Here is a 27,022-nt window from a genome sequence, read left to right as displayed (position 1 = left end):
AGTCACGTGCTTCCTTAACCTGGATCCCAGACAAATCTTTTGTTGGGCTTTCTAAATCTTGGACCTCTTCGCGGTTTAGCCCCGATCCAACAACCTCTGTCCAAATATCTGCCCATACACATTATTTGAGTTATCTTGGTTCACAACAAGTGTAATGGTAGTTGGTAATGTTTGTTTCCAGAAAAAAATGAATTTTGAATTTAGAACGGATGACTATCTTGGATTGAATTTTATGAAGGTACTGATACTGGATGTTCTAAAGCTTATGAACTTTTACAAATACACATTCCAATTCTAAATATTATAAGCTTGAATGTAAACTCTAAATATATTGTCACTATAATTTCATAGTATATCGAGTTGACCGTAAAAGGTGATTATATATTATAAAAAAATTTACAATGCCTGGAAATATCAACAACCATTTGAATGACGACTAGTTCTAATTAAGAGTCATACTCCATCCGTGTCATATTATTTGTCGTATTTTTCTTTTACACATCTCTTAATAAAATATTAAATAGAAAATATTTTTGACTGATTTACCCTTATTTATATCTTATGATATAATTTCTCTTCATTTATTGCTTACTCATAATTAAGATATTCGTAGTACTCAAGAACAATTAATATTAAAGGTACAATAGAAAAAAAATAATTAAATTACTCGTGAACTTCTAAAATGATAAATAATTTGAGATAGTTATTTTCAGAAATCACAACAGATAATATGAGACGGAGAGAGTATATATCAATAGCTATTCTCGTAAATAATTACTATAAAGTATAAATATATTTTCCAGAAAATTCATGGAAGGTAAAAGATGATGTAGCTTTGCCTTGGACATTTACTATTGCACACTGTTACGAATTTTAGCCCAAAAAGACCGTTTTAACCTCGACCAAAGCGCCAATGGGAGTGCATCAATGCACCCTTTGCAAGCAAGAAGTCAACCGGGAAGTAAAGTAATTAGAACTCAATCAATACGCATACAGGTGGTGGATCCGAGAGAGAAGAAAACGCAAATAAAGAAAAAAGAAGAGAGAGAGAGCTATTGAGAGAGAGAGAGAGAGAGAGAGAGAGAGCTATTTAGAGAGTGTGAGATCGAAGAGGAAGAGAGGGAGCTGACCCATAATCCCTTTGATCAAAAGATGGGGTGCTCGTTCTCGGGATTGAATGCACTATACGACGCCGTTAATGGTGGCGGGGATGTTTGGATCAATGAGAATCGCTTTAGAATCGTCCGGCAGCTCGGCGAGGGTGGCTTTGCGTACGTTTTCCTGGTCAAGGAGGTCATCTCTGACACTTCTAACCCTGGCCTTTCCAACAAATTCAAGGACTCTTCTCACCTCTCTGGTACACACTCCCTCTCTCTCTATTTATAGCTAAGTTCATATTTTACTTGTGGTCTGACAATTGGGTCAGCTTAGTGCATAACGGGTTTTGTTCCTTTTCTCCAATTGTATGCGATTTGCTCTGGCTTTTCATTACTAATAGTTACTACTACAAGTCAATATCAATTGCTAATATGATTTTTCCATGTGTTCTTATGGTTGCACTCGGCGATGATGGACTGGGATTGGGGTCTCTGCTCTAATTTGCTGTGTACTCCAACCTCCATGCTTTTCTCTTTCTTGGATCAGAGTATATATGCGTATGTAGGGTGATCATCTTAAAATTTGGAATTTTTATGATTCACTGATGTTAGAGTGGTTTAAATATCTAAAAAACTGATGTTGGAGTGGTTTGGCAAATATTGCTCAAATTCTCTATTTACTAGAAGCTTATTCTACTCCGAAATGTGCTGCTTTCCTGTGTACTTGTATAGTTTGCTGCAGTGACCTGACCTAAATTCTGTACTTCTTGTAAAATATCCTCCCTAACCCAACTTTTCCATTCAGAGAAAAAGTAAAATACCAAGAAAAATGAACTCTATTGCATATTCTTCAGCATCAGGAATGAACATTAGGAGCACTTGGGTATCTTATTCCTTTTTTTTCCCTCTGATTTGTTTTCTTTCCTAATGATATTTCCACTAGAAGTAGTTCTTCAATTCCTTTTGCCAGTTAGTAGGTCAGACTTGTGGTTACTAGCCCAGTCTACTCTGATTCATGAACTCTCTCTCTTTGAAAAGGAAGTGCAAAGAATAAGCTGTCTTTGAACCTTGGTACAATTATTGTATTCATGTTCTTTTATTCTGTAAAATAACATTTGAAAAACTCTCTTAATGTGCAGATGATGGAACTTATGCTATGAAGAAGGTTCTTATTCAGAACACAGAACAGTTGGAGTTGGTGAAAGAGGAAATCCGTGTTTCATCTCTATTTACTCATCGCAATCTGCTTCCTCTCCTTGATCATGGTATCATCGCAGTCAAGGTAATTTCTGCAGGGACCTTACACCCCACCCCACCCTTACCCCCCACCCCACCCATAAAAAAAGAAACCAGCTCCGCGTTCTGATCTTTTTTGTTAGTAATAGATTGATGTCCATGTCAAGGCTTTGCACAATTAGGTGGTGGAAAAAAATTTAAATTAAGATTGCGGTATCATCCATGATAGGTTATCTTATGCCATTCCAGGAACTTTTAGATGTACCCTGAGGAGCTGAATTCTTAAAAGATGTACCACTCACTCTTCAGTCCCAAAATACAACAACAACAACTACCCAGTGGAATCCCACAAGTGGGGTCTGAGGAGGGTAATGTATACGCGGACCTTACCTCTATCCTGGAGAGGTAAAGAGGCTGTTTCTGAAAGACCTTCGGCTAAAATGATGGTTGAATTCTAAATGTTACAGAGCTTGAACGATCATGTGGATCGCCAAACAAGTTTTCTCTGTAGTACTTTTCTTTGAGAAACACAACTCTTTTTTTGCCTTTTCTTCTTTTGTGGGGGGTTTTAGGGGGGAGGAGGTAGTGGCAAACAATCACATAAAGTGATGAGGTATTGCTCTTCCAACATTCTCTACTTATTTGGCGGGGAATTTGCGCAAGTTATAATCATGTTGCAGCTGTATTGCACAATGCCTGCCGATTTATGTCTTCCTTGTACCCTTTCCTCTACTACATGTTCCATTTCCATTATATTCTATATAAATACCTTACTCTGTTGGATAGGCTGCGCCAGATCAATCCTGGAAGCATGAAGCTTACTTGTTGTTTCCGGTACATTTGGATGGGACTTTACTGGATAATGCCACAGCCATGAAAGCTAATAAAGAATTCTTTTCCACTTCGGACGTTCTTCAAATATTTCGTCAGGTGAATTAAGGATCAGTTTTTTGCAAATTTGCATTTTTATGGATGTTTGTGAAAATATAAGAGGACACAATCAACTTTGGAGCCTAGAATGTATTTTAACTTTTAAGAAACATTATTATGCAGCTTTGTGCAGGACTCAAGCATATGCATAGCTTTGATCCTCCTTATGCACATAATGATGTCAAACCTGGTAATGTCCTTTTAACTCATAGAAAAGGACAGCCACCTCTTGCAGTGTTAATGGATTTTGGAAGTACACGTCCTGCAAGAAGGCAAATCCGCTCTCGTTCAGAGGCCTTGCAGCTGCAGGTACTTTCATTTCCTTTTTTAAATGTATACATATATTCTGCTATTTGTATGCCTGCAAACTTCTAATAGGTTCCTTCTTTTGAGCATGTCTGGGCTGAATGTTTTCACCAATACTGTTACCTTTATATGCAAATTGCAAGTCGTAGTTAATTCATATTGTGTTCTTGGTTGACACCCATTTCTTACATACTAGTTTCTGCACACGTGCGTTGCACGTGTGTTCCATACTAATCAATATAAATATTTTATAATGGTTGTAGAAATAATATTAGAATAGTTTAGCAATTTAGTTTTGGGTAAGAAAATAAAAGTAAATTAAATATGCTGAAATCTTCTAATAACACTAAGTAATGCGTGCGAACAATCCATGAAATCGCTTCTTATAATTATAAAAGAAAAGAAAAAAGTAAAGGGGGATAACTGTATAATAGTTCAAATTAATATTGTGCCATGATCTGTTCTCTCGAATAAGATCACTGCATAAGACAATATGAAGAACACTTTCACATACCTACTCCATATTATTACATAGAATTGGCTAAAGATAAAAGGAGGCTAACTTTGACGCTTACAAGAAATCATGAAAAGAAAATAAAATTACTATTTCTTTTAACTTTTCCAATAGCAAAAACAAGACTACAAAAATTTTGAAATAGTTTCAAGTACCTTTTTGTTATTGTCGTCGGCTTTTTGATGATTTCGATTCTGAGAGTGGTGCTCTAGCTCCCACTGAGCTCTCATCATCGGCACGCTCTGGCTTTAGCATCTGCCGAGCACATCTAAGCGAAAAATAGAAAAAACTGGATTTCAATTGGATACCCTTTTTCTAATTTACAAAAGAGAATCCAGTGTTAGAAGTATTCTAATCCATAAATTCACAGCGTAACAAGATGAAATAGGCGGCCACTCTCTCTCTCTCTCTCTCTCTCTCTCTCTCTCTCTCTCTCTCTCTCTCTCTCTCTCTTACTTTCTTTCATTTAGTTAGGTGTGGTAAAGGATCTCGCTCGAAAGAAACTCTTCACCTAATGATTTGGTCTAGTCTAAGAAGCTTAAAGGTTTTGCAAAAACTTTGCCTAGCTCTTAGTGATTCCATTAAGCTGAAAGGTTTTGGCAAAAGTGAGTTATATCAGAAGGCTTTGATAAAGTGAAATCGCAAGAAAATAAGCTTTTTAATGGTAAGAGCATTGCATAATACTTATAGATGTTAGCTGATCATTGATCACAATTTAAATACTCTCTAATGATTTTCTGCAACAGATGAAATAATTCTTCGCTGCTTTCATTCTTTGGGATACAAAAAGGCATACTGACTTTATGACGTAATAATTAAATTTTGTAATTAAATCATTACTTCTATTTGATAAAGTAATTGAACTTACACGTGCGACTCTTTTACCTTTACTAATGAAATGTTTCATGTTTGAATTCAGACAAGAAAACTAAAATTCAAAATGACAATAAAAGCTAGCCATGTAATTATATTTATCATTTGCGGCAATCAACGACTTCCCACGTTCTTTTTTTTTTTAAGATTTTACTTCTACTTTTTAGTTATTTATTTAAATAAAATTGTTATTTTTATAGATATATATTAAGAATTCATTTGGAATGCATACAAAACTGGAAGGTCAAGATAAGGGAAAATAAATAAGATAGAATATGGGAGCGGTTAAAATTAGCTCTTAACATGTACATGTATTACGGCTAATTGAAGAGTCTCAACACCATTATGATGGTGATTAATTATTACTATTTATTATTGAATAGATTTGACCTTTTTTTATTTATTAGAGTGCAACTTTACATTTTTGCACAAAGTTTTATATAGAATTGTGTTTGATTGAAGGACAAAACTGTCACTCAGTTTTTAATGAGTATTTTCGTAATCTAACTTTAACTTTAGGGGCTTCCCACTTATAATATAGTATGATTACACCTTAACTCATTATGTTGCATTTTCTTTAATTTGCTTTCTTTTCTGGTGCTGATAATGTAGGAATGGGCATCTGAGCACGTTTCCGCACCCTTCCGAGCGCCTGAATTATGGGATTGCCCAAGCCAATGTGATATTGACGAAAGAACTGATATCTGGTCATTAGGTTGTACATTATATGCAATAATGTAAGAATCCTCTCAACTCTTTTTGATACTTGAAGCTCTTTCTGTGCAAGAGAAAGTGAAATCCTATGACCCGTACACAGCTGATAGTTGCATCAAGATTGTCCAAAAGTTGGCTCAACTATCCTATTTCTTGCACATGCTGTGCATGGACGTAGCATTATATTTTGGTGCTTGTACTACGTCTTGTGCAAACGCTCTTATTTGGAGCTGGTATTCCAAAGTAGCATCGATGGGTCAATCAGATGGAGTTTTGTTAAATAAACGTGGTTGGAGCTCCCTACTTCTTACACTGAGACTACTTTAGCATGCCAGTTCTTTTTCTCATCATGGTGTTAGTTTTCATGTCTTATTTTTTATTTTTTCTGAGACAAAGTAATTGAGTTGTTTCCTACCATTGGCATTTCAAAGGATAGAGATATTTGTTGACCATGAAAGTGGTTTCTATGTGGTGTATATATCAGTAAGAAGTAACCAATCTTTTCATCGTCTCTATTGCAGGTATGGAGTATCTCCCTTTGAGTATGCACTTGGGGAATCTGGTGGAAGTCTGCAGCTGGCTATTGTAAATGCACAGATAAAGTGGCCAGCTGGGCCTAAACCTCCATATCCTGAAGCTCTTCACCAATTTGTGACATGGATGCTTCAACCTCAGGGGACAGTTCGACCTCGCATAGATGATATCATAATTCATGTTGACAAATTGATCTCAAAGTTCTCTCAATGAAAGTATAGGACAAGATTTGTTGGGTTAGTTTACGGATGAATCATCTTATAACATCTTTTAGCTTATTACATAACTTACTGCAAGTTACTATTCTTGACTTTTCCCTGTTAAAATGTGAGAAGCAGCAATAGTTTGCTATTGTTTAGCTTGTATTCCATGGCAAGAGGCTTTTTCAGTCATACGTTTTTATTTATAATTATTGAATGGTGAATCATCTCTATAGTTCTTACGCCAAAAGAATCTTTTGCCTTACATGGCCAGGTTGCATTTGTTTTTGCCAGCCCTTTCCTCTGCCGCGCCTTCCTTTATGCTATTCTCGTTACTGAAATCTCAGCTATCTGTGGTGCCTATCTTTCCAGAAGCTTTTTTCGACGACCACGCACTGGTACACGTTTATCATTGATTGGCAAAACTCTTTTACGTTTCCAAAGACTTGTCCTGCGTAATGACGTAAATATTGCTCTCAATGGCTTTGTTAAAGTAATTCGTTGTTCTGACATTCATATTTATATCTGGGAGCAAGATTCCTGTATATCGTTTTCTTAAATTTTCAAATACCCCTCTTTTTCTTTTTGGATGAGTTACTCAAATATGCAGCGAATTTAGCTGTTTACAGTTGAAACAGTTGAAGGGCAGCCCGGTGCACTAAGCTATCGCTATGAGCTGAGTTCGGGGAAGGGCCGAACCACAAGAGTCTATTGTACGCAGCCTCTGCATTTCTGCAAGATGCTATTTCCACGACTAGAACATGTTACCTCATGGTTACATGGAGGCACCTTTCTCAGTTATCCTAAGGCTCTCCTCCTGATTACGGGTGAAACAGTTGAAACAGATTAAATTGAAAGTTCATCCGAAGAGTTCATAATTCCAATAATGAAACTCGTTTTTATACATATAGGCAAAATACACATGATTGGAACTCCGAATAAAGGGAGGCTGTAATTTTCCTAGTTTAATTGTTCCTCAACATCAATTAATGGTGCCCCCAACACGAAATACTTTCCAGCGACGCCTATAATGCCTCGAACCTTTGCTGCATCATAATCCATGTTTTTTTTTTTTTTTAATCTTAGTTGCTGAAGGATTAGTCTTTGTGCTCATCATCGGATTCAGAATCTGCAAATCATTTTAAAAAAGCGCAGTTTAAGATCACAAGCTATCATGTTGGAAGTATACATGATAAATGAAGCAAGGTTATTTACCTGATCGGACATCATCAGTAATGTGGCCTTTTGTTATGAGACCATTAACCATCCGTAATATGAGTCTCATCCAAAAGATGTGAAGAACAAGCAAGCCCACCAGCAGTGAATTGAACAAAAAGTAAAGTATGGTTCCTTCAGCGCGGTGCTTCTCTGTGTCCACTATGAAAAGAATTTCGTAGCTGCAGAGTTAAGAAAATGCTCATGTCATGGTATGGTACAGAGAAAATGAACTAACAGAAAACAACAAGCTCAATTATAAATAAACTTTGGGCTAATTTTCTTTACTGCTAAATAAATACTACCAGGGGCGGATCTAGTAAGGATCGATTGGGGTGGTACGCCACCCGCAAGCTTCGGTCGAAACTCTCTCTCTCTCTATATATATAAAATCGTATATATATATTTAAAGCGCCACCCGGAGTAATAGATGATACAAAGGTGTCGATGACAAAGGGTAGGAGATTCCACCTTGGTTGTGAAGGATTGAACCCCATTGGCAACAGGTTTTAATCTTTTTGGCCGGCTACATCACGTCTCTTTTTTCTTCTTTTGTAATTATTATTAACTATCTTACTTTATTTGTTCATTTTTGACTTTCTTTTTGTGTCTCTTATTAGTTAAACATTTGTTTTTCCCCCACAAAGTTAAAATAACATTTTCTTTTGTAAATCTTCGCTCTATCGTAACTATAGTAATATATTTTTTCGTTCAATCGATTTATATTATATACCAAAAAAATAAGTAACCGACCCTAAAGTCCAAAGTTGCTCAAACCGACGAAATGTTTACTCTATCTCAATGTATAAATAGCGACACATAGACATTCAAAGCTACGTGGCACCCGCAAGCTCCAAATCCTTTATCCCCTCTGATTATACTATTCCCTTTACTTCGGAGTAGTATGACACATAAATTCCCTTTACTTCGGAGTAGTATGACACATAAATTGGGTCAGAGGAAGTAGTATGTTACTATGAGCATAGTGGTAATGGTTGATTAAATGTAGTGAACTCACCATGTGCTTCGGAGTACCCAGAAGGGAAAGCAGATTATACGAAGTGATGCAAAAGATAATGCGAAAATTAAGAAGAATCTATCAGCAATCCTTTGGAAGCCACTGTATCTTGACATCTTTGCAATTTCCATGAATACATCACTTCCGTCATGAATTGCTAGAACCACTGCTCCAACACGGGTTAACCTGCAAAAACAGAATGCTCAAAAACTCACACTAACATCTTTCTGCTAAATAATAATACTCGAAAAAAGGTGGTTTTTTGGATCAAGGTATAATCATACCCGAAAATGTAAGACAACACAATGAGTGATACTGTTGTTATGTGATGAACCATTTGGGCAGCAAAATCTTTGCGTCTTGTTTCCCAGTAAAGCAATGCAAATATGGAGTATAAGTAGAACCCTCCAGCATACATGTACAACCCTTTCAGCTTTAATCTGCCATATTCAAATTAGCCAGGTTATAAAATAAACACTATGTTCCTGATTCAGATGTGATTATAAAATTTTAGAAGATGTTAAGAATCTCACTTCATTTTTAGATCAGGCCAAACCAGATCTCCAGGTCCTGACCAAAAATATCGAGTATTTGTGAACCAAGGCTCATTACAAGTAACAGCAAGTGCCAATATCTCAGCAGATAAAAAATATACTAATTTCCATGCTGACTCTTTGAATTTGTTGATCCTCTTCCTCCTACCGCCATTGATATTTACCAACCTTTGCGTATTTCCAAAAATCATGCGCGTAGCCAATGCCTAGCATCACGGTAAAAATAAATATATTGCCGGGACCAAATGATCAATCTCAGATTTTCAAGAGATAAAAAAAAATACTTATTAGAGAAAACAAACGCAGATTTTTGTTTACCTCGAAAACAAATCTGTCGAGTATGAATCGAACGATGGGGAAGAAGAGAGCGAAAAAGAAAAGAAAAATCAAATCTTTGTACTCAGGGTAAGACTCTTTCTCCCAATTAACTGAAACAGCTGCTTGATACAATTTCTCCATCTCGGGCTTCTTTTCGAATCAATGGAAATGAACTTTGTGTTTGTCCAGAGAAACAGAACTTGAGTTTGTTAGAATGAATTGCCAAAAGTGCTGAAAAAGTTGAGGGTAATGAGTTGATAATTAGTAGTAGCAGGTGGTACAAACTAGATATTTTATGTATATATTTTTTATAATTCGTCCAATATTATATATTTGCATCATATCTAATAAAGGTTGAATAGTGTATTTGATTTACTTATATACTTTTTTACTTTCTTTTTTATGGTGCACTTATGTTCTAGATATTTTAGATCCCCATCTAGTAGCAAAGTCTTATTCTCATTGTGATATGTCCTGGAAATTTCGCTGAGGAATTTTGGTAGAAAAAATCAAATCTGGCGGGTGGACTGTTTGATTAAAAGAGTGCAACTTTTAGTCCCAATTGGGTGGAAAGGACAAGAATCCCGACATCATAGATAAGAAAAGAATCAAAAGCTGACAAACATTTCTTTCTATTTGCAATAATATGGAAAAATACTTGTGATTCACAGTATGTTTACCAAATTACGTAATTTAATATTACTCATAAATTAATAATTAAATAATAAAAATTTCCATGGCGCAAGAAATGCAAATAAGTATTTCTTTTTAACTTAAGGCAAGACATATTAGAAGTTCCGTAGTAGGCTTCGTGGTAAAAGCCTTAAATCTTAAGCGTGGCCACGCAACAGTAGTAGCAGATCTAAAACATTGTATATGGATTTTTGGAAACACAATATTTTTTATGTAGCTCTTGTATTTTTATTAAAAAGTTATAAAATATTTCTCATTTATTATTGTATATTAGTTTGAGATTACGATAAAGAATTTATAAACTTTAAATTTTGAATTCGTCTTTGCTGTGCGATAGTTGATGCAACAATTTCACCATCATTCTTTCCTACATGATTTTATGTCTAATTAACATTGACATTACTTAAATGCATCTTTTCAACAGATAGAAAGTTTAGGTTTGATTACTTTATTCAACGTAGGTTCCTCGTATTTCCCTATTAGCGATTTAAAGAAGTTTCTACTAATAAAAGAATCTCATTCAATTGGCGTCAAAGTTGATCTAATTTTATATGATGATCTGTCAACATACCTTAAGACTTAAGTTTGACATATTGGATGAGTCATGAGTGACATATGCATGTTAAATGGATTGAGTCGAATTTAAGTGGTTAAAGTTTTAAGATAAAATAAGCTACTAAAAGAGATCAATTCAACAAGTTGATTCCCAATCCAATATTCAAGGTCTATATTAATTACTCAGTTCTCTAATAAAAGAAATAGCACTAAGGAATAAAATAAATAAAAATTAAAAATAAATAGTTACCCAACTATAATAAAAAGTTACACTATTTTAAAAATAATTGAGTTGGTCATGTTGAACTATGATTTAATGTAGAAAACAAATTAGGCTCAATCCATATTGTACCAAACAATTTTAAGATTGAGGCGTCATGACTCGTACAGTCGTACACAATCTTTTTGACACGTCCTATCGGTCATTTCACACCCTCACCTGATTTCACCTTGAAATAAGGAAATGAAATCATCCTACCCGGTAATATGCAGTGTCCAAATTTAAAAAATGTTTTTTTTAGATTTTTTTAAAGCAAAATACATAAAAATCTTGTAGTCAAATTTTTAGTACACACCTTTTGATTTATGAAAATAATTTTACATATTTAAAACTTTTAGAAGTGTCTATTACACACCATTTTAATTACGTGGCATTCGCTTGTTATTCACATAACCTAGACGCGTGAATGCAAAAAACAAAATTATATCATAAGCTTTATTTCACTTTTTACTGTTTCCTTTTTACACCAATAAAAAGAAAATAACCCCTCCCACTCTTGTCTTCTTCCCCGCCCCAACCCCTGTCCCAAACCATCCCCACTCTCCCCCAGCATTTCATTGTCTAACTCCATCTATCCCGCAACTACCCCCTCGCCCCTCTCGTCTTCCATTGTCGAAGTAATGCAGCAATCAAATCCAACTGGGTTTTTTAAAAATCATTTATTTTTGTTAGATTTAAAAGTTTATCACAGGTTTTGCGAAGGTTGAGTGAAAAATTCAGAAATCACCATTGTTGAGCTATTGATAAAGCTTGAAAATTCAACTGGATCTTGTTAATTTTGGATTGTTGAACTCAACTTGTAACTCGATTTTGATTGACTAGTTAAGGTTACTTGGTAATCTCTTCCAATTTATGGCAGAGTGTTGAAAATCCAATTAAGACGCTACTTGATAATTTTTCCCATTTATTCCCTTGTGACTCGATCCAGAAAGGAATAGTAATTACAAAGGTTATAAAAGTTATTTTTTTGGTCCTTTGATTCTAAGTTAGTAATTTTTTTTTTGGTCTTGCTGGAAATATTTCTCACGAACTATGATAGTGGCAGCCATGGTAGGTGTTAGCCCCTAATATTGAGACATGACGGAAGTCAGGTGGAACCAATGTCAAGGGTTTGTATGTTGCTCCTTGACATGGGTTCTTGTGGCATTGGCAAACAATGTACAAGGCTGAGGGTGTGTCTAAGTCAGGTGCACGGACTTGGGCAGGTCAGCTAGACAAGGTACCTTGAGTGTTGGCAAGGCAACCTTGGCTGAATGCAACAGTGATGGCAGACGCATGACGTTTTGTCCAGGTATGCGAATGGATCAGTGGAACGACAAGGCTGTGGCAAAGATACTGTCACAAGCCAATGTGCGAGGCATGATCAAAGGCAAGGCAAAGGCAAGGAAAGACAAAGGCAGGACAAATCTGGGAGTAAGACATGCTACAGTAAGTCAATGGTGTTAATGGAGGGGCCACTTCGTGGAAGTGCTCCATTATGGCTAGTGCTGCAGAAAACATGGCTTAGTGCTCCAAGCAATATAGCTTAGTGCAGATGAGGGTCCATTTCGTGGAAGTGGACCATTATAGAACTAAGTGGTTGCTGATAATGCTTGATAGTGACAGGCATTATACTGTATTTGTCCCTTTGTAATTTGCCCCTTGTATTCTGCCAGAGGCAGATCCTATTTATAGGTGTTGTAGTTAGTTGGTTAAGGCAATCAAGTCATTTGTAAGCCTTACCAATAGAGAGTCCTTTGTATATTCTGCGAGAATAATAAAAAGGTTGGGTGTTTTACCCGTAATTGTGTGTTGCCTTGTTTCATAAAGTCTGAGAGAATTCTAAGTGTGGGAAAAAGTGTGGCTGAGTAGCTTAAGCGTTAGGCTGCTGCCATGCAAAGTTAATTGCGAAAAATTGACCCTGTAATAACTGGTATCAGAGCTTTGCTCGAAACTTAGGATCATGGCTGGTGGATCCAATGCAGACTTACGTGAACGTGTGCAAAAGTTGGAAGCGCTGATAGGGGTGACTGATGATCCCTTAGATTTGGATGATCTCATTACTGAGATCTATCGTCTAAAGGAAAAGTTGGATCAATTTCAAGAAATTATTCAACAAGAACGTGAGGCCACGAATTTTCAAGTGGAGGATCTTAAAAAGGAGAATGAAACTCTCAACCTAGAGATTGCGGTTCTTCGAAGGACCTTGGCCGTTCCTGGCCGGGGCAATGAAGAACGATCTAAGGTTAAGATCCCAGAACCAAAGGCGTTTGGTGGAACGCGGAGTGCAAAAGAGCTGGAGAATTTCCTATGGGATATGGAGCAATATTTCATTGCTGCCAAGATTCCAAATGGAGAGAAGGTGACCATTACAAGCATGTACCTAACGGGAGATGCAAAGTTATGGTGGAGAACTCGCATGGCTGATGACGAAAGTGCGGGTAGACCCAAAATTGATTCGTGGGAAAAACTTCGAAAGGAAATGAAGGACCAGTTCTTACCTAGCAATGCCTCCTGGCTTGCTAGGGATCGCTTAAAACGCCTGCGGCAAACAGGAACAGTTCGTGATTATATTAAGGAATTCACTTCCTTAATGTTGGATATACAGAACATGTCGGAGGAGGACAAGTTGCATAATTTTATTTCCGGAATGCAAGCATGGGCACAAAATGAACTCAGGAGGCAGAATGTGAAGGACCTCCCGAGTGCGATTGCTGCGGCAGATTCTTTAGTTGATTACCGCAGTACCCGAATTCTCTCTGAAACTCCTACTACTTCAAAGCCTAAGAAAAGGGCAGAGAAGAAAGGGGAATGGAAGAAGGAAGTCCGAAAGGAATTTGTAGAAAAGGGCAAGACTGTTGCTGATGGATCTGCGAGAAATAGAGGCAACGCCAACAACAAAAAGGGCGATGGTTGCTGGACTTGCGGTGGATCGCATCATGCTAAAAACTGCCCAAATCGGGAACGGGTTAATGCTTTACTTGCATCGGAAAATAATCGGGATGGAGAAGGAGCTGAAGTTGCTGCTCTGGTGAACCCTTTGCGACTGATAAATGTCATTGCGTTGCTTAATGCTACAGGCAACGAGATCAACCCTCATTCTTTGCTGATGCACATTGAAATAAAGATAGGGGAAAAGAGTGTAATAGCTATGGTAGATACCGGAGCTACTCACACCTTTGTCTCAACGAAATTGGTGCAAGAATACAGGTTGAATGTGACTAAAAGTCCCTCCTACATGAAAACTGTTAATGCTAAAGCCCAAGCCATTGAGGGTATGGCTTACAATGTTCCTATGTCAGTTGGGAACTGGAGTGGGAAAGCAAATTTGATGGTGATTCCGTTGGAGGATTTTGAAGTAATCCTTGGAATCGACTTCATGCGGAAAAATCGCTTTGTTCCAATGCCTCACTTGGATGGAGTGATGATAATGCATGAAATGAGTCCTGGTTTTGTGAAAGCTGTTCATCCTTATGGGAAGGAAGAAACTCAACAGAAGGCTTCATTGATTTCAGCCATGATGGTCGAAAAAGGCTTGAAGAAGGGAGATGAAACTTTCCTAGCTGCGATGGTTGAGGTGAAGCCTGATGTTCAGGTTGAAGTGCCGGACGGTGTCGCTCAAATATTGAGTGAGTTTGCTGATGTGATGCCATCAGAATTGCCTAGAAATTTACCACCACGGAGGGCTATTGATCATAAAATAGAGTTGCTGCCGGGTTCTGTGGCCCCTGCTCAACCTCCTTATCGGATGGCGCCAAAAGAGTTGGCTGAATTACGGAAACAACTGAACGAGTTGCTTGATGCAGGATTAATTCAGCCTTCAAAAGCTCCATTTGGTGCACCTATTTTATTTCAAAAGAAACAAGATGGGACGCTTCGGATGTGCGTTGATTACAGGGCATTGAACAAAGTGACCGTGAAGAACAAATACCCAGTTCCGTTGGTGCAGGACCTGTTGGACAGGTTAAGTAAGGCATGTTGGTTCACAAAGCTAGACTTAAGGTCTGGTTATTGGCAAGTACGTATAGCTGAAGGTGATGAGTCAAAAACTACCTGTGTTACAAGGTATGGCTCATATGAATTCCTTGTTATGCCGTTTGGGTTGATGAATGCCCCTGCTACCTTTTGCAATCTGATGAACGATGTGCTGTATGAGTATTTGGATGACTTTGTAGTGGTCTATTTAGACGACATTGTTATCTACAGTCGGACCATGGATGAACATGTCTCACACTTGAGAAGGGTACTGTCTCGTTTAAGGAAGTACCAACTCTATGTGAAGATGGAGAAGTGTGAGTTTGCCAGGCAAGAAATTAAATTTCTGGGGCACTTGGTGAGCCAGAAACAAGTGAGGATGGACCCGGAAAAGGTGCAAGTTATTGTAGAATGGCAGGCCCCTAATTCAGTGAAAGAATTGAGATCTTTCCTCGGGTTATCAAATTATTATCGGAAATTCATTGCGGGTTATTCAAAGAAAGCTGCTCCTTTGACGGATTTGTTGAAGAAGGATGTTAGGTGGGCATGGACTGAAAAATGCAGTGGTGCATTTGACCTGTTGAAGGAAGCCATTGCCTCAGAACCTATATTGCAGCTTCCAGATTTTGAACTACCCTTTGAAGTTCATACCGATGCTTCTGACAAGGCTGTTGGAGGTGTGTTGGTTCAAGAAGGCCACCCAATGGCATTTGAAAGCAGGAAGTTGAATGAAGCAGAGCAAAAATATTCGGCTCATGAGAAGGAAATGGTTGCGGTGATCCATTGCTTGCAGACTTGGCGGGTGTATTTGCTGGGAACTAAATTCGTTGTGAAAACGGATAATGTAGCCAATACATTTTTCAAAACGCAGAAAAAACTAAGTCCGAAGCAAGCACGTTGGCAAGAGTTCTTGGCAGAATATGACTTTATTTGGGAGCATAAGCCGGGAAAACACAACCAAGTTGCTGATGCGTTAAGCCGAAGGGAGGTATTTGCTGCTGTTTATTCTATCACATGACTTGAGTCTGATTTTCTTGATAAAATCAAGGCGTGTGCTGCTAATGATCCATTGTATGTCAAGACAATGAATCATGTGAAAGAAGGGACGGTTAGGCGATACTGGATCGAGGACGATCTTCTCTATTACAAAGGGGGGAGAATCGTAGTACCACTTGGAGACGGGGTACGTCGTGAGCTGCTGAAAGAGACGCATGATACCCTATGGGCTGGTCATCCAGGAATCGAAAGAACGATGGCTCTACTGTCCCGATACTACTTTTGGCCCAAAATGGAGCTAGATGTAGAAGCTTATGTAAAGAGTTGCCTTGTGTGTCAACTTGATAAAACTGAGCGGAAGAAAGAGGCGGGTTTACTACAACCTTTGCCTATTCCAGAAGAACCATGGCAATCTGTTTCGATGGACTTTATCAGTGGATTCCCTAAGGTCAATGGGTTGTCATCGATCATGGTCGTGGTTGACAGGTTTTCTAAATACGCTGTAATTATTGCTGCCCCAACGGAATGTCCTTCAAAAGTTGCTGCGGAATTATTCTTTAAAAACATGGTTAAATACTTTGGAATGCCAAAGGATATTATCAGTGACAGGGATACTCGATTCACAGGCCGCTTTTGGACTCATCTATTCAATTTGATGGGAACAAACTTGAAGTTTTCAACGGCGAATCATCCCCAAACTGATGGCCAAACTGAAAGAATTAACCATCTGTTGGAAGAATATTTGAGGCATTTTGTGACTGCGAGTCAACGTAACTGGACAGATTTGTTAGATTGTGCACAATTCTCCTATAATTTGCACAAGTCATCTTCAACGGAGATGAGTCCGTTTGAGATAATATTGGGGAAGCAGCCTGTACAACCAGCAGCGATTGTGCAACAAAGGACTGGGGGTAAATGTCCAGCCGCTTACCGCTATGGTTTGGATAGACAAGCTATTATCAAAGAAGCGACAGATAGCTTGTCAAAGGCTCAGCGAAGGATGAAGAAATATGCCGACAAAAACAGGCGCCCTTTGGAGTTCAAAGTGGGCGATATGGTGCTGTTAAAACTTACTCCACAGATATGGAAAAAAATTGACAGTCGTGTCAGGCATAGAGCCTTGGTTGCAAGGTATGATGGTCCTTTTGAAGTTGCTGCAAAAGTCGGGGAAGTTGCTTACCGACTGATTTTGCCGGAAAGAATGAAAATACATCCAACTTTCCATGTGAGTTTCCTGAAACCTTATATTGATGATCCTGAAGATCCAGGCAGACACAAGATTAAAAGAGCTCCTCCTGAGATGCGCACTCAGCATGAGGAAGAAATCGAGAAGGTGCTTGACCACCGGATTCTTGGGATGCATAAGAAAAATAGGCGGACGGAATTTCTGATTCAATGGAAGGGAAGGCCCGAGGCGGATGCGACTTGGGAAAAAGGTGCTTCATTATGGCAATATGAACAGCAAGTAGAGGACTACTTGAAGTCAGCCTCGACGAGGACGTCGAGTTCAACCAGTGGGGGTGGTTTGTTAGCCCCTAATATTGAGACATGACGGAAGTCAGGTGGAACCAATGTCAAGGGTTTGTATGTTGCTCCTTGACATGGGTTCTTGTGGCATTGGCAAACAATGTACAAGGCTGAGGGTGTGTCTAAGTCAGGTGCACGGACTTGGGCAGGTCAGCTAGACAAGGTACCTTGAGTGTTGGCAAGGCAACCTTGGCTGAATGCAACAGTGATGGCAGACGCATGACGTTTTGTCCAGGCATGCGAATGGATCAGTGGGACGACAAGGCTGTGGCAAAGATACTGTCACAAGCCAATGTGCGAGGCATGATCAAAGGCAAGGCAAAGGCAAGGAAAGACAAAGGCAGGACAAATCTGGGAGTAAGACATGCTACAGTAAGTCAATGGTGTTAATGGAGGGGCCACTTCGTGGAAGTGCTCCATTATGGCTAGTGCTGCAGAAAACATGGCTTAGTGCTCCAAGCAATATAGCTTAGTGCAGATGAGGGTCCATTTCGTGGAAGTGGACCATTATAGAACTAAGTGGTTGCTGATAATGCTTGATAGTGACAGGCATTATACTGTATTTGTCCCTTTGTAATTTGCCCCTTGTATTCTGCCAGAGGCAGCTCCTATTTATAGGTGTTGTAGTTAGTTGGTTAAGGCAATCAAGTCATTTGTAAGCCTTACCAATATAGAGTCATTTGTATATTCTGCGAGAATAATAAAAAGGTTGGGTGTTTTACCCGTAATTGTGTGTTGCCTTGTTTCATAAAGTCTGAGAGAATTCTAAGTGTGGGAAAAAGTGTGGCTGAGTAGCTTAAGCGTTAGGCTGCTGCCGTGCAGAGTTAATTGCGAAAAATTGACCCTGTAATAGTAGGGAAGATAAAGAAGGGGTATATATATAATTTTAAATGTTTTTTTTTTTAAAAGTTAATAACACATGTCACCAGCATATTGGTGTGTGATACACACACATTTTGTGAAACTAGTAAAGCACGAAAGTGGTGTGTAATCGATACACTTTTGAAAGGTTTGGGCGTGTAAAAATATTTCCATGTTCAACAGGTGTGTAACAGGGATTTGAGGACAAGTTCATGTGGTATTTTATGTATTTTGTCATTTTTTATGTGTAAAATTAAATTTTTTATGTGTCAGAAAAAAAATATAGGATTATAAAACTAAAAACAAGTCTGTAAGACCCACAAAACCATTTGGTTCTTCATGACCATCTACAATCTCTTTTATGTTTTACCAATACAAATTCGAGAACTATTTTTTTTTTGGGTGAAAATTTCAAGATATTCAAAAGAATCTAGAGAATTAAGGGCAAAGCAACCGATATTCAACACATTTGAATAATTATGATTTATATTAGTGAAATTATATACAAGCTCAGCTAAAACAAAATTATAACCGCCTCTAGCACACGTGGTAGTCTCCCATAGGCTATTTTCTAGCAAACTATAATTAATTTGGACACCAAATCTAAAACTAATCTAGTTTAGTAAATGATTTAAGGTTTAGGTACACGCCAAACTCGTCTTTATGGAAAAAAAATTAAGATTTTTTTTTTACTCATACGCGTAAGTTGTCCGTGTTTACCCTCGAAAACGGATAACAATTGAATTTATATGTGGTTTTAAGGATATGCGGATTAATTCAATACAAATGATTAATGGTGTTAGATTAAACAAATAAAAGACGTAATAAATTGCCAAACCAATAATAAGAGTGATCCAGGACTTGGTAAATGGCTTAATGAGGAGCCTGCCTTCGAGACCGAGCTTATCCTTATGAAGAACTGATGAACAAAAGTAACAACTTTGATTAATAGAAAGAATATGAGTATATTGCCTTGATATGCGTGTTGCATGTGTCTCATGAATAATAATCTTCCCCCTTTATATAGTAGGAGAATTTTACCCTAAGTACAATTCTAAAAAAAGTAAAAATCTTCCGTTTCTCTAACCACTAATTTTTTGCCGATACCCGAGATTCACGCTGTGATATCCGGTTAGACACGGATATTACGGCCCTTCGTTAGTCGTGTGCAGCCATTTGATAATGTTCTTCGAAGTCTTGAGACTCAGACCGAACCCGGAGGACGTAGTTCTGATGCCTCCGAGGGCAGGTGTTTTGATCGAACCCTGATACGAGAGGCTCCTCGCCCAGATTCTGATTCCTTACCATCACGTTCCTGCTCCGTTTGTCTTACCGGTAAACCGAGATGTTGAACGAGCTCGATTTTACCTGTATACAGATAGTCTCCTCGTTTCTTAGAGTGTAGATTTACCGAAACGATGAGAAACGACAAATGCTTTTCAATTCCTTCTTCAATACGCCTTAATAGAAACAACAAAGAAGCCGAAATGTCCCGTCAGTCGCGTCGTTCTGACTTCGAACATGTGTCAGCCATCGGCGGGTCACCTCTGAATGCGAAGTGACACGAAATCTCTATAAAAGCATCCATTCTTCATTCATTTTTCACCGTTTGACCAAGCTTCTACCTTCGAGTTTTAAAGTTATTACTAACCTTCTCCATATTTTCATATCTTTACCTCTGTTCTTCAAGATTTCTTAGTAATTTCTAGGTTTTTACCTAGTCTTTACCCAAATCAGTACACTCGACTCTTCATCTTTGTCGCTTCTTCTTTTTCCTAACTGACCGCTGAAATCGAGACGGTCATTCCCGATATAGTCGTCCTCAAGACTTTTACTCCTAGTGCGGCTACCAACTAACCGGCCCCTAAGCCTCCCTTAAAAGTTTTCATCCCCGGGGGCTGCTATGTTGCACATGACTTTAAGGTTGAAAATCCCTCGTCGGTGCAGGACCAGGGTGAAGGAGCATCAAGGTATATATGCTCAATTACCGAAGACGTCCTTCCCGTGGTCCGAGAGGACTGCAACTGGGAAGCTAAGTACGTAGTAGTCCCCGAGCCTGATGATGCCATTACTACCCATGTGGAGAGGTATCTAAGTGTTTACACTTATCCCTTCATATTGGGCCCGGTGGACCCGGTTATCTTGGATTTTTACAAGAGATACGAAGTATGCTTTGGTCAGATACATCTGTCACTATGGAGGTTCATGATCCTCCTTCGTTACTTCCTGAACAAGACCGAATCTCGTCGGTTCACCATCTATCACCTACTCCGCCTATACAGTATTTGAATCTTTCGAGGGGGACTAATAAAGCTTACACTCTGGGCCAGCAAAGCCCCATTTTTGAGTATCGATGAAGATCGAGACCGGGGCTGGCAGGGACGTTTCGTTAGGGTGAGGAGCGAAGACTTGATTCCCCCCGAGTTCATGTCATTCCTCGAGAAGTGGAATGCATCTCGTAAGTAGAGTTTTCCTTTAAACACCAATTTTATGTTTAGCTCCTTTTTTCTCACTAGTATTTGTGGTGGTGCAGCCGCCACTCAAGTCCCAAACGCTATCCCTCGGTTCAAGGAGTGGATCGAGGGCATTTTTTCACAGATGTCTTATTCCGAGCGCACATGGCGCAAACTTTCAAAGGGCCGATGAGAGGCCTGTTCTCATGGTAAGGCCCTTCCCCGAATAGGTAACATCGGGCTTTCCCATTTGCATCATACTTTCTCTCTTTTCCTCGCTTTTCTTTTTGTAGGTTTGCCTAATACCACTAAGCTTAGGCCTTTAGAAGGGGACGATGACGTGTCCTTGTCCGTTGATCCCTCCGCTTTGGGACAGCTCGGGGCTGCAGCGGGGGAAAAGAAGAAGAGAAGAAATGGAAGGCTTTGGGCTCCCCGAGCTTCGCAGCGAAGCCAAAAAAAAGACTGGCTCGAAGGCCAAAGAAAGGCTCTGGTTCCCGAGCAACGAACTCGGATTCACTTCTTCGGCTCAGGGATAAGCCCAAAGAAGATGATATTTTTGTGGCCCATGGGCCGATCTCTCCCGAAGAGCAGGCAGCAGCCGAGGGGGAGATGCTGGAGGCCGATTCCCCTCAGGCTCATGAGATCGATGTGGAGGCGGGGGCTGGGACCCCCCGAGATAAATAGAGATTTCAGGGTCGAACTCATACACCGAGTCCATGCTCGAGGAAGCCCGAGCGGGGAAGGAGAGGAGGTCTAACAAAGGGGCTCATGGCGCAGACGATCACCTTCGTTCCTTTTTCGACGGTGTGGACTCGGCCATTTTGGAAGATTTTTTCGGGTTGGGCGACTTGGAAATACCGAGGAAGGATCCGTCTTCAGAAGTTGGTGGGATGAATTCGAGGCCAAAGTTAATCAACCAGTTCCCCGCCCCGAGTGTGGATATCGACCGTAAGAGGTCGATAATCATCACTGTCCTGGAGGATGCCCGGGTTCTTTATGCTCCCGTGGGAGTAGCGAGCTACCTCTGATGCCTGGTGACCAAGGAGGACCAGACGAAAATGAATGAGGTGGACGTGCTGTGCCTTTTCAATGAGGCGCAGCAGGCGCTAAATCAGATTAGACATCATTATGCTCTTTTGAACTTTTACTTAGTTTTGATATTTTTCATGTTTTTCCACCCTTTTACAAGCCTCGGTACTTCATCACGAAAGCTTTCTTTGGTACCGGGCTGAGGTTAACCAGCTCAAGCTTGAGGTTAATGAGCTTGCCCAGAAAAGAGATATGTACAAGCTTCTCAGCGAGCAGCACGAAGGGGCCATCAAGGACCTTCAGGCCAAGCTGGATGGGGCTCAGAAGGAGGCTATGACCCTGAGGCGGGAACATGCCAATCTGGTCGGAAAGGTAAAAGTTTTTGAAGTTAGAAATGAGGACTCAGTCATGGCGACTAACGACCAAACCTCGTAGGTCCAGCAGAAGATTGACCGGGATCGACCAACTCTGGGATGAAATGAACGAGGTCCAAGCCATGTCCGATGGTTGAAAGAATAAAATCGATCGATTGGCTTCGGAGAAGGAAACCTCCCAGGCACAGCTGGCATCGGTAGAGGTTCATCTTTGGATAGCGAAAGAGAAAGCCGATAAGCGGTCCCAGCTGAATGACGAACTACGAGTGCAATTGAGCTCACCTCTGGCAGAGCGGGATGCCCTTGGTAATGAATGTGAAGCTATAAAGTCTCAGCTGTGCACATCCTCCGCCAATGCTGAAGAGATATGTCGAAGCAGCCGAGGCCCGCCCGAAGACTACTGCTGAGTACGTGATGCGGCTATCCTGAAGGGAGTCCCTCGAAGAGATTCAGGCCCGAGGCTTCGACCTATCTGCCGAGATCAAGGGGGCAAAAATACTTAAGGTCGAGGCCAAGAAGCTAGCTGAACCCGAAGGTGAAGAGGGCTCTAAGGGCTCTGAAGAATCCGAAGGCCCCGACCGTTCTGGTGACGAGTCGGGTTCCGGTGAAGATCAGGCGTAGATGCCTTAGGATTTTTTTTTTGTATCCTGTACATATATTTTGTTGAGGCCGTTTTTGTTAGGCCTTTGTAAAGATATTCTGAAATATATAAATATTTTCCCTTTTGGCAATTTTCAAGTCTATTATCTTAGCATCTTTTTACAATTATAAATATTTCTAATGCCTTAGCACATAATCAAATGTAGTAATAAGTCATTTTTCGGAGGTCCGAACAAGACCTGTTCTCGATGCAATTTTTGCTAGAAACTTGTAGGGGCTCAGAAATTTCCCCAACATGCTTGCATAAATGTTGTTAGACTATATCTTTGTCGAGTGTAACCTTTGAATAGGTTTAGAATTTTGTTGAAGGCCTTATGTTTTGATTAAGGGCTTCATACGTCTCCGAACCGTTTTTAGGGTAGCCGTAGCCTTTTAAGTTTAGGCACTGCCTAATAGGCTTTGTGCCTCTGGGTTTTGATAACCTGAGCCGCCCGAACTTGTCTCGAACGATAGTCCCCGAGTGGGGGTAGCCCTTAGGGCTCGGATTAGGGTGTCCCTTGGGCTAAATAGTCCCCGGGTAGAAATAGCCCTTAGGCTCGATACTTTTAAGAAGCAATAAATGTGTATTAGCAAAGTAAAAATTTTCTTTTATTTCTGTGCATAACATATAAGATTGTAAGCATGTAAACGCTCGTAATATGGCTGAGGTGGCCTACGCGGGCACGGTTTACTCGACCGTTTGGCCCTTACAATAAATCCTAACCACCGAGCCGAGACTGTTCAAACATTAAGTTTCCTCCCTTGCTAAAAATCTTGACCCGAGGGTGATGACCCCTAATATTCGAGGTCGATCATCGAGAGGGCTCGGATACTATTGATGCGACCATTGACTCCCATTTAAAAATGGTATTTGACTCTAAGTTAGCACGATCCACTGTTGCCTCGTTAAAAACCTTGCCGAAAAATCCATTTGGGACAAAATCGGTTCAAGGGAAAAAGAGTGCAACACGTGCTTTCAGACCTAACAACTACATTGTCCTTTGGTTGTTGCCTGCAAGTGTTAGTCCGATTCGTAATATATATATAAAAAGTGAATGAGGTCGTACCTTAACAGTAGTACCGTTTTAAGTGGGTCATGTTCCAGTTGTTCGGTAGTTGTACACCGTTCCCTGCTTCGAGTTTGTATGAATCTTTATCGGTAATTCCGATGACTCGATATGGACCTTCCCAATTTGGTCCCATCTTCCCTTCGTTCAGGTTACGGGTGTTCGGCGTTATTTTTCTAAACACCAAGTCCCCAATATTGAAGTGTCAGAGGTTAGCTTGTAATATCTTTCTATCCGCTGTTTCTGGGAGGCCAACCGGACCAGGGCGGCCTCGCGCCTCTCATCCAATTATTCCAGGCTTGCTCTCATGGCCTCACCATTTAATTCTTCGGTCGCATATCGAAATCTGACACCCGGTTCTCCCACCTCGACCGACATTAGTGCTTCAGCACCATAGATCAACGAAAACAGAGTGGCCCTGATACTTAGATTTTGAGGTCTTACGGTATGCCCACTAGACTTCGGGCAAAATTTCCTTCCATTTCCCTTTGGCATCGGTCAACCTTTTCTTAAGGTTTTGGAGTTGACGAGCTAAAAACACAACATAAAATTATGCCCGCTAGTCGAATATAGTATAGAAAATATCGTATCCACACGGATTGGAGTTAAACAGTAATTTCGTAGTTTACAGCTTTATTGATATTCAAGATGATCAACAATTTAGATTTGTGTGAATTAAAACAAACATTAACTAAAAGTATAACTATTGGCTAATGACAATTGCAACAAGAGTAAGCAAGAAGATATTAAGGGGAAAAAATAGGGGTTAATTGAATAGGTGTAAGATACTTGTTTGGGAATTAACTCTAGTTACTTCACTTCTATGGTTCAAGTGAGTCTCTCGAATTCACTCTATTATGTTCAAACATTCAGTAGAAACTCCTCTCTCGATTAAGCCTCAACCTTACGATATGAACTAAGTTAAGCTTTGTGAAGATATGCAAGAATTCATAGTGGATTGATCCTTAGGAGAACCTCTTTCGATTATCCTCCTAACTAGGTCTAAACATTAATTCAACTAGCCTCTTTCGATTACTAACAAGAATCAATGAATTCAACCAATAAGATAATTCAAAACATCACAAATTATGCCTCTTTCGATTACATAAACAAGTGAATATATATGCAACAATAAAAACATCCAAAACGATTCAATACATAAAATTAGAGTTAATATCCACAAAAAATTCACAAAACACCAAATCCATCAATCCCTAAGGAAGAATTACTCCATGGATATGGATAAATTCATCACAATTAAGTTTAAGTCAAAGGAAAATATAAAACATCCAAACCCTTGACTTGAGTGAGGATGAATGGTGAAATCCTTATTCTCTTGCTTCTCCCTCTTCTCCTTAAGAACACTTTTCCGGAGTTGGACGTGCGCGGCCGCGCACTTTTCACACTTTTCTGCCCTATATGCGCGGTCAGTGCGTGGTCGCGCACTTTCCGTATACTTTTCACCCTGTTCTGTTGGGAATTAGAAAACACGTAAAACATAAAAGTTGTAGACCTTTGAATTAGATTTCCAACAATATATTGTGGAGCCCAAACGGAGTTTCGAGCGAAACGTTATGTGCATTTTACTCGGATTCTTCGTTCGTTCTTAACTATCATCCGTTGATCCCCGAACACGATCTCGGATTAATTCCTTGGGCTTTTACTCAGGCTTCAAAGTTACAAATCAATTAAATTCATTTCATAACATCTACATAGCTCGGAATCACTCCTACAAGGCATAAAACACACAATTAATGCAAAACACTAGCGATTAAAGCTCAAACTCAACTAAAGTGCATTAAATTGGAATATAATAATCGACTAAAACATAAGATTATAGCCTACCATCAACACCCCACACTTAAACCATTGCTCGTCCTCGAGCAATCAAACCACACTTTATATAGACACAACCTTACTAAGTAACTCTCCTAACTCATTACTCCAAGAATATTTAAAATAGACTAAGCACAATAGTGTAACATCTTCACCTCAAGATTTGACTCACAAGTACCATGCATTATTCACAGCCCGCTCACTTACTCTAACATATAGGTCAATGACATTACCGTTCCTTCATGAAACAAGTGCTCTCACACACAATAGAGAGTATTTCCTCACACCATAGAATTTAATAACAATTAAGAACTCAAGATAGAAAGAATTCGCTCACTCTCAGAAATAACATTTATATGCCACAAAAGATGAATCATAGGCTTGCCCGTAGTGTACTACTCTACTAATTGAGCTCATTCAGTCAAGGATCAAGTAAGACTTTTAATTGGTTGTACTGTAGGCTGCGCGACGGGTAAGATACATTTAGATATAAGAGTGACTACACCTCCTTAAATACTTTAATAAATACACTTTAACATTCAAAACCTCACACTTATGTCAAACCATACTCCACCTTCACATCAACATACATTAACTCCCAAATTATTTAAGCACATTTACATCAAGAGTCACCACTATCAAAGAATATTTTTCACAACAATACAACATATTTTTCTTTCCTTTTCAATTCAAGTGGCGCTTACTTTTTCAAAACAATACACCTTCCTCCTTATTTCAATAGTTCCACTCAAAAGCCAAATTAACCACCTCACGCTTCATCTTTTACAAAGTTCATAACAATTTTAAGTGCCCACGAGAGGTATAAGGTTCAAATATATTATCAATTCAAATAATTAGGTAAGGCTTGTAATGTGGTTGCCAAAGAAAACATGATTACAGGCTCAAAGGGGTTAACTACGATACATAACAATTAGGTGGGTAATAGAATATAACTGGCTCAACAAAGAAACACCTAAATCACTTCCAAGACTGGACAAAACTACTATTTCACTTTGCAAACATACGGGGCAAGTTCTAGACATCAAATACAATGCACATAATACACAAACCTCACACACACATGGCACATAATTCACTCAGGATTGATTTATCAAGACACTCTAGTCAAAGCAGTTAAGCAAAGTTAAACTTATACAAATTAAGGTACTTATGCAGGAGTCAAAAACTGAGCCTAAGTGTCACAACTAAAGCACTTACTATTCTCAATGCATAATAAAGTTAAGAGAAG

The 27,022-nt window shown here is 39.3% G+C and overlaps 2 protein-coding genes and 1 long non-coding RNA gene across 3 annotated transcripts; 1 reads left to right on the top strand and 2 right to left on the bottom strand.

Annotated features, from left to right (window-relative positions):
- The first annotated feature begins 964 nt into the window (after positions 1-964).
- Positions 965-6,628, top strand: LOC104101935 (uncharacterized). Its single transcript, XM_009609487.4, has 6 exons — positions 965-1,357; positions 2,237-2,379; positions 3,120-3,263; positions 3,387-3,572; positions 5,569-5,693; positions 6,192-6,628. The coding sequence occupies exons 1-6, from the start codon at positions 1,153-1,155 to the stop codon at positions 6,415-6,417; spliced, it is 1,029 nt and encodes a 342-aa protein (XP_009607782.1). The 5' UTR covers positions 965-1,152; the 3' UTR covers positions 6,418-6,628.
- Positions 3,509-5,644, bottom strand: LOC138907187 (uncharacterized). The gene is made up of 2 exons (XR_011414958.1): positions 5,509-5,644; positions 3,509-3,761 (listed from the first exon to the last, which is right to left on the bottom strand). It is a non-coding gene; the product is annotated as an uncharacterized lncRNA (long non-coding RNA).
- Positions 6,629-7,250: 622 nt separating the features above from the next.
- Positions 7,251-9,847, bottom strand: LOC104101934 (alternaria stem canker resistance protein 1-like). The gene is made up of 6 exons (XM_009609486.4): positions 9,510-9,847; positions 9,171-9,397; positions 8,922-9,077; positions 8,638-8,823; positions 7,620-7,801; positions 7,251-7,533 (listed from the first exon to the last, which is right to left on the bottom strand). The coding sequence occupies exons 1-6, from the start codon at positions 9,648-9,650 to the stop codon at positions 7,502-7,504; spliced, it is 924 nt and encodes a 307-aa protein (XP_009607781.1). The 5' UTR covers positions 9,651-9,847; the 3' UTR covers positions 7,251-7,501.
- Between the last annotated feature and the right edge of the window lie 17,175 nt (positions 9,848-27,022).

This window comes from Nicotiana tomentosiformis, chromosome 3 (genome assembly GCF_000390325.3).
Source record: "Nicotiana tomentosiformis chromosome 3, ASM39032v3, whole genome shotgun sequence".
In the NCBI taxonomy this organism is placed as follows: Eukaryota; Viridiplantae; Streptophyta; class Magnoliopsida; order Solanales; family Solanaceae; genus Nicotiana; species Nicotiana tomentosiformis.
The sequence above is the reverse complement of the archived record's forward strand: the minus strand, read 5'-3'. Positions and strand labels throughout refer to the sequence as shown.